Consider the following 7,994-nt stretch of genomic DNA (forward strand, 5'->3'; position numbering starts at 1 on the left):
ATCATCCATCTTTTCTTCCTGGAGTTTTTAAAAGACTGTTAGATACCATAAAAGACAGTATTAGGCTTGCCTAATTCTTGTAAATAGACTTATTGTATGAAGGCTTCAGAGATCCGCAGATCTCCGATCCATAGATCTGTTATTCAAATGACAAATCATCTGATGAAATAACCAATACTGCTTCTCAAATGTCCACCACACTGTTGAACGATAGACTATCCTGTGAGAGTATCCATCACTGAACTGACTTTAATTAGTCCTCAAAGTGCTTATTGATCAGCCATCAAGTATGCACTGAAAAAAGAGAGCAAGGTCGTAATTTTGCAGATGCTGAACTGTCATCATGACATAAGCGGCACTTCTCTACCGTAGTGAGCAAGCACTGTTAAATGCATGCTAGTCCCTTTCTAAAATTAAAGAGTTTATCTCCTATTAATTTAGCAAGTTTATTCTGCAGATCCAGTGATGCAAAATACAGACTTCTGTCAGATAACTAAGTCAGACTACAAGCAGATGAAACAGAATATGCTACTCAAACTATGTACACTCCCACATGTAGGTGACAGACTGTTCACTTAGTGATATAAATGTCTTGTTTTGTGTGCCAAATTTTCAGCATCATTCATAAGAGCTCAGCAAGTAGGCTTAGGGCAGAAGATAGCACTTATCACAGGGAATGGTTCATTAAAGTAAAACCTCAGATAATTATTTTATTTAAACCCACAGTCATTATCTGGGCAAATCCATCAACAAGACAGCAATTAGTGCTGTACTTCTTGTGGGCTACAAGAGAGGAACATCCCTGCAGAAAGGCGCTGGCTTTTCTTTTGTACATGCATACTTTTCTAGAAAGCTTCTTAACTCAATGTAATAAGACTGAATGCTACAATTTTCATATATATTGGAATTGCCATGCATTTTATTTTTATAATAAAACTGCATAATTAAGAGCTTTTCATAGTGTTTCTCCTCAGGAAATAGGCATTGAAGGGAACAGTAGTTCATCCTTGTTGCAATTACCATGTTTGAATTGTTTCAGAATTGTTCCTGCTAAGTTGTGAGTTCTTATCAGAAAGTGGAGTTGCAAGGGATTCATTAAATCAGGTTAGCTAGCACTTTCCCCAAGAAATAAGTAAAATCTTATGCCAAGTTTACTACATCAGTGGCCTCTAGCAGTTAAGTAGGCTCAGTGTGAGCTGTTTCCAGCATCCTGTTTGCTTCCAAGCCAACCTCTGATGTGGTTCCAGGAACTGTCACTGATATATTACTACCAATACAGAATAACTGATTTCACCTTCTCAGATCTCTGGTGTGCTACAGTACATTGGACTTAACTTTTCTATAGGGAATTCAGATTCTGTGTTATTTCAGCAAAGAAAGAAGAAAATCTGGCAGCAACTACCTTGAGAAATTAAACAGTCAAGATTTTAAAAGAGTAAGATAAAACAATGGAAAATTGCAAGCAGCACAGCAGCCCTGTCTTATTTAATATTAAATTGTTTGCTTTGGATTGTCCCTACTTTTTCATTTTTCTGAAAGCCTTTCATTTGTATTGCTTGTGTAAAGTGTGATGCTAGCAGGAGTAATCTGGAAAGCCAAGTGGGAGACATGAAGATGTATTTTTATGATGTGCATCACTTTTCTCCACCAATTGCCCTCATCTTTATTACCAGAACAACTCTGTATTCTTAGCAAACTTGTGACCTCATTGACATGCTCCTGACTCCTTTAGCGGCCATTTACGAATATGCCCTTACCCCTAAATAAATCCAGTGGAGACCCCTCCATTGCAAGAAAAGAGTTTGCCCACCTTTTGTTTCCTACCATTCCCAATCACCTAGATGTTACTGTCATATTCCAGTATTTGATATGATAATACAAGATATTTTAGCTTCCCCTAAAAATGGAAGAAGTGTTTTAGTGAGGAGCGCTCTTCTGTTGCAAAGATAATCTATTGTAAAATCAATAATCTGTTGCATCTTTAAATCGACATGTAAGAAGGTTTCTAAATGTCTCAGTTCACGGAAAACTCCAACCCAAATCTCCTGCAGTTTTCTATTCAACCAACTTTTTTTTCTGGTAATTGTCAGGAAATAACCTCCACTCTGTGACCCTACAGAACTAACTGGGCTCCTCTTTCCCCATCCCCACTCACTCAAAAGCTATGCCTTGCTCTAGTTTCAACAGCTTATATGCTTATGTAAAACACAGGACTAGTTCTTAGTATACATTGGCATAAAGTGTAACAGTGAGAGGAGTAAGAGAGGAATGCAGCAGCTGGGATGCTGCAGACCCGAAAATACTGACTGGCTGGCACAGTGAGGGAGAAGCCATGCATAATTAAAAGGACTCATCACTCATAATTTACTGAACTTGCAAAGATACAGACTGAAGCTTAGCTATTAGTTGTTTTTAGCATGATGTTTTGAGTCAATTTAAGAATCAGTGCATAAAATACTGAGAATTGAAAATACAGAGTCTTAAAACGCATTTTTAGTAGTCATGTGAGTAACATGCAGAAAACATACAAACATGTAACGTAGCATATATGTAAAAGAGATGGAAAATGAAAGATTTTCCCTTACAAAATTCTCATTATTTCAGCAAAATAAGCCTGCTTTGCTCACAGGTTCTTAGAACATCTTCTGAAGACTCAGCTCATCTGCTTCTGTCCTTATCTTTTCAGCAATCCAGTACATGATGTGTAATTTTAATGAGGATGGCAGAAGCCAATGTCAACACAAGCTAAGCTACTCTCAGGAAGTAAATTAAGACCTATGGTACAAATCTCCTATTTCCATGATAATTCCTAGTGATGAAAACAGGAAAAGGAATTAATTACATAAAGTGTAAGCAAAGAGAAAGGTCTCTTATTAGTGTGCATTTTTAAAGAACAGTAGGTATTTAATACTCCAAAGTTTCTGATTTTTTAATTGACATTTCATTGCAGTTCTAAGATTTTCCACATTAAATAAGCAGCCAAAATGCTTTCTAGTCTCTCTCTCAAAAGGCAGAGGTTCAAACTTTCACAAGTTAAAAAATACCTTTGAGCAGAAAGGTTTTTTGATTGAAAATCTTCATAACTCATTCTTAGTGGAAGGTGGCATGTCTCTTCAATTCCTCAGTGATTTCTTATTTGTTCTCTTAGAACAGTTTCTTCTTTGCAAAATCTACAGCACTGCTTATTGACTTGTTTGATCTAAAAACTGTCAAAACCAATGGACACAACTCTGTAACTACAGCACGTTTTACATGTGGCCGATGAACAGGTCAAAAAGGATTTTCTGAGGCAGAAATGCAAGACTAGATTGGGTCCCAAAGTCACCTTCTTTTCTGTTCCCTTCTATGATACAGAAGATTAGGACACCTGAAGAAAAGTCAGTTGTTATTCTGATACTTAGTAGGTTGTGTTAGAACTCATCCATTAGAAGTGTTTGGATCAAATCAGTATCAATTCCTTTAAACATTCCATTTATTCGGGATCATTCTAGGTAAACTGGGTTCAAGACACCTGGTGCTTGAGAAGTCTGAAAGCAAGTGTGATGAAACCTCAGGTCTGTCTGGCATGCTAGAGGTGGTTGGATAGAGCCCCTCATCATTTGGATTTGAAACAAGCATTTAATTCAGCCCCTGACCCCATAGCATTAGGAAAATTCAGGCAAGTAATGTCTTAAACCTTGTCAATGGAGTGAACAACTTGTTTGCCTGAGTTACTGTGGAGCTGCAGAACTACCCTGGGTGCCTGAACACACCTGCCTAAGGAACCCACTTCTCATCTGAGAAGTTCAAAGAGTAACAATTTAACAGTTATATTTAACATTTTAACAGTTATACTTCATTAATGTAACATTCCTTTGAAAAACCAGAACTGAACAACAGGTAGAGACTTCAATATCAGTATATTATTTACTGAATTGAAATTAATTTGCTTTCTTTTGGACACAAAGATTTATCTCATAATAGTAAGACTGGTGGTTTTTTTTTCCTTTCCATTAATCATGGGGCAAAGAGGAAGCTGACTTCTCCTTTTTGGAAGTGACTGAGAAATATATTTTAAAATTGTAGATACTTTTTTTGGTAAGGCCACTGTGATCTTATTCTGTAAACAATAAATGTCACACAGAAGTAAAAACCTATGCATGAGGTTTCCATGTGTCTAGATATCTTTTCATCTTTATGTAGAGAAGCATATACATTACACAGATATGCTGATGATCATTCTAAAGATGAAATCAGTGGAACTGATGTTATTCTGCACCACATTGTCACTTTACTAAGCATGGGTTGTATCTGGCTAAATATGGGCATCTACAGCTGACCAATTCCTTTGCAGTCAGTGAAAAGCTGGACAATGGAGTTAGTGGTGTGGACCATTTTCATTTGAAGCAGATGCTTGCATACGATCAGACAAAGGGGTCTAATCTCCCCATATTAGATTTCCAGCGACTAAAACTGGAACCCAGATGGCAGGCTAAGATATTTGTACCTATGCTGCAGATGCCTGAAAATTAGGTGAAAGAAATTCCATCTCAAGAAACCACTTCACAGCACTTTGCACTGTAATTCAGGCCGTGCACGTGCTCTGTATTCTACTTACAAAAAGTTCCTATTCCACAAAAATCTTTAATTCTGAGAAAGGAATTAACATTCACTGTAAGCCATAATATGGAAGTAAATATCTGAATAAATCTGTAGCCATCAGTGGGAAGATGTGGCACTAATGTGAAGAAAAAGAGTGAAAATACCAAAATCCAATCCTGCAGATTTTTACTGGTGATTCAGCAAAGTATTTCACCACATGCTTCGCTGTTTTCCTACCCTAGAAGCATGGGCACTCACCAGGCTCTGGAGTTACTGGAGTTACACAATTGCTTAATTGAAACAAGACTATCTTCAGGGCTTACTCACTACTGAAGCCTCCACCACTTGTGCAATGGCTCCCCTGCAGCTCTGTGAATTGTCTGCCACTATCGCTACTTTGCAGAAGCTGATCCCTGACTTCACTGACTACAGGACAACAAGGTTTTGCAGCGTTGCACCCTACAGAATCAGTGATTTCAGGAAAACAAACAAACAAAAAGCCCTGACGAAAAGCCCTCAAAAAAACCAAAGGGGTTTAGGTAGGTTTTAGGAATCTCTGTCCATAACTACAATCCAAAAGAACTCAGGACGGTGATACAGGTCTAAATTTCTTTGGATCTTCTTTTTGCTACCTAAACTGTACTTGAGTTCAAACGTTCTTCAACCCATCCACTGATGGGTGCACAATTCTACCTAGCTCCAAACTAAAATAGAAAAGGTGCACATAAGTCATGTTTGAGCTCTCCCTGAGGAAAGCTGGTCTCCAATATATTCCTGAACTTCCTTAAAATCACAAATTGTTTCTTCACATAGATATTGTGGGGTTTTTTCCTGGTTCTCCAAATCTTGAGGATAGGGAAGGGAACAATCTAGAGACTGTTATGCAGAGTGCTGGAGCATAGATGTTTCAGTTCTTCCAGACAGAAAGGAGAATATGGATGTACAACTTCCTCAATCACTAGCAACCAAAAGACTTTTGTAAGAGGTGGATGTCACCAGTTCCTCTTCATTGTATAGCTATGCTTAAAACAAAGAATAATTCTTGTTTAGTTATTTCTCAGAACATTTGTCCTCAAAAATGTTTTGGGAAATTTCTTTTAGGTAGACAAGTCCTCATTCTCTAGTTAACAAGTTGTGTAGATGAGTTTCAAAGAGGAAAATAAGTTCAGATCTACCTTCTCTCAGATTTTCTAACGGGTTAGCAGCAGCTTGCCAGAATGCTTAGACTGCTTTTTTCCCTTGATCTCTCTGAATGGACAGCCTTGACAACCCTCTCTTTTTCTTTTCATTATTTATCCATCCCAGCCAGGGCAAGGGGAGGGCACATAAGTAACCTTTACTGATTTTTACTGAGTGTAGTCCAAGAGTCAAACCAAGCAGATGGCAGCATGGACAAAAACAAGGCAGAAAAGGAAGAACCTGTACTCTGGTAAGCTCCGAGTAGAAATGCCTCATTAATAATCAACAGAAGTTATAATAATATGGCTTAGCATGGTCTGGGGGGAAAAGCGTTGAAAGTAAAGAGTAATCCTGAAAGCATTAGCATATGTATTGTAAACAAGTGAGTAGTATTTCCAAAGGAGACAGTTCAGACTTGTGTAAAAAGACAAAAATAAGCATCTCCACTGGGGTGGTAACTTACTAGATAAAAGGACACTTAAAGCTTATAGAAGAAGTCTGACAGGGAATTTGTGTATGATAAGCTAAGTAAGTAACTGTACTTACTGTGTAAAGCTCGTTAAGAACTTTCATTAAGTCTTCATGAAGCTGAAACGCAATCTCTTTGCTCTGTAATTAAAAAGAAATAATTAGAGAAAGGCATGCAAAAACTGCAACATACATTTGCTTCTTGATAGTCATACTGTTCATCCTAGATAGTGAGTGCAACATTGCTCTCATAGCACTGCTCTGACAGAATTATGGTGCACTAAAATTAATGATTCAGGGATGCAGAGGTAGTCAGACAACATCTGGACAAAAGACTTCTAAAAGGAAACCCAGAAGTAATTTGAGAGATTTTCTCATAAAGCATCAGGAAATCGGGTGCCAACAGAAAGGGTGAAGTTCAGGATTAATGTTATGAGCCTTTAAAATGGAACAAACTGTGTGCCGTTGTATAACTGATATGATATATACAAAAACTAAACAATGTGAATGTGATATTCTAGAGGGACATCCTGCCCAATTTTACATCTAGAATAGTCTTTGTTTCTCAGCACATGCAACTATATAAATATTTATGCAAGAAATAATTGTGGCTCCTCTCTGAAACAGATATCCGAGTGCATAGTATTCCATGGAGTGGGCTGCTGAAACAGCTTTGTTTAGCTTTTCTGGACTGTGTCTTTATTTTCATTCTGACACAGAAAAAAGAAATGCTTAGCAGTAGTTATTAAAGAAAGCGAGTATATCAAAATAAAAGTATTTAATTGGAGTCTCATTCAAACATATTCCTTTGTTAGTTGTCCATAGCAGTTCAATCAGATGAAAACTGCAGCAACTGTGCAAGGGTTGAAGGCATTTGTACCACAAGCTTTCGAAAACAGCTATAGAATAGAGCTATGGGACTTGGCAAACAGCCTGGCTGCATTTTGTCTGCTATGCTCAGCTTTGTAACATTCATGCTGGAAACATTAGCTTCTTTTTACTGTGAATAAATTGATAATTAGCCCAGCTTCTAAAAATTCCAACTTCATGATAGATAATGGCCTTAGCTATGAGAAGTACTTCGTATCTGTATAGAAGCCAAAGGAAAATCCTCAGAGACGACTCATCTCCAAAGCCGCTAACACATACTTGGCCATCACTGGAACACCTGCAGGAATAATGGTTTCTGAATGAGAATTTCCAGTGAAACGCCCATGTACAAGGAGGAACTACACTACACATCCCACCCACTACGTCTTCCAGAAACAGACACATACAGTAGCTGAAACAGAAAATGTTGCAGTTTTTGCTCCTATTCCTATTGTCACGCTCCTAACTCTGGGCAGTATTTTAAGGAACCTGGGATATCATTTCTCAGTATTCACTCCAGTTCTCATATGCAAGATGATTTTTAACTGACAAGAAGCTAGAAACACAAATTAAAAACCACCTCAGTGAAATCGCTGTATTCCCAAGGGCATTAGCTGTAGTAGCTAAGGTACAGTGAGACAGACGCTCTGAAGCCATATTTCAAAGAACACCTATGAAACTTTCCTTATTGATTACACTTTTCAAAGTCTGGCATTTTTCATGAGGTATGCTTTACTACTGAAATATCTACAAAATAAGGTTTACTACTTCCATTCCTTTGCTAACGTCGGATTATTTTCATCTAATATGAAGGACAAAACTTCATATGCACAAGAGTGCACAGAGTGCTTGAAAAGAATTGGAAAAGGATTGCAGATCTGCAAGCTGCTGTAGGG

The 7,994-nt window shown here is 37.8% G+C and overlaps 1 protein-coding gene across 1 annotated transcript in view; it reads right to left on the reverse strand.

Moving 5' to 3' along the window:
- SRGAP1 (SLIT-ROBO Rho GTPase activating protein 1) overlaps positions 1-7,994 on the reverse strand; it is a 66,718-nt gene that overhangs the window by 51,562 nt on the left and 7,162 nt on the right. Inside the window, exon 2 of the mRNA XM_010182662.1 lies at positions 6,307-6,369. Coding sequence (XP_010180964.1) covers positions 6,307-6,369 — 63 coding nt within the window. The remainder of the gene's footprint in view (positions 1-6,306; positions 6,370-7,994) is intronic.

This window comes from Mesitornis unicolor, unplaced genomic scaffold (genome assembly GCF_000695765.1).
Source record: "Mesitornis unicolor isolate BGI_N332 unplaced genomic scaffold, ASM69576v1 scaffold40194, whole genome shotgun sequence".
Taxonomy (NCBI): domain Eukaryota; kingdom Metazoa; phylum Chordata; class Aves; order Mesitornithiformes; family Mesitornithidae; genus Mesitornis; species Mesitornis unicolor.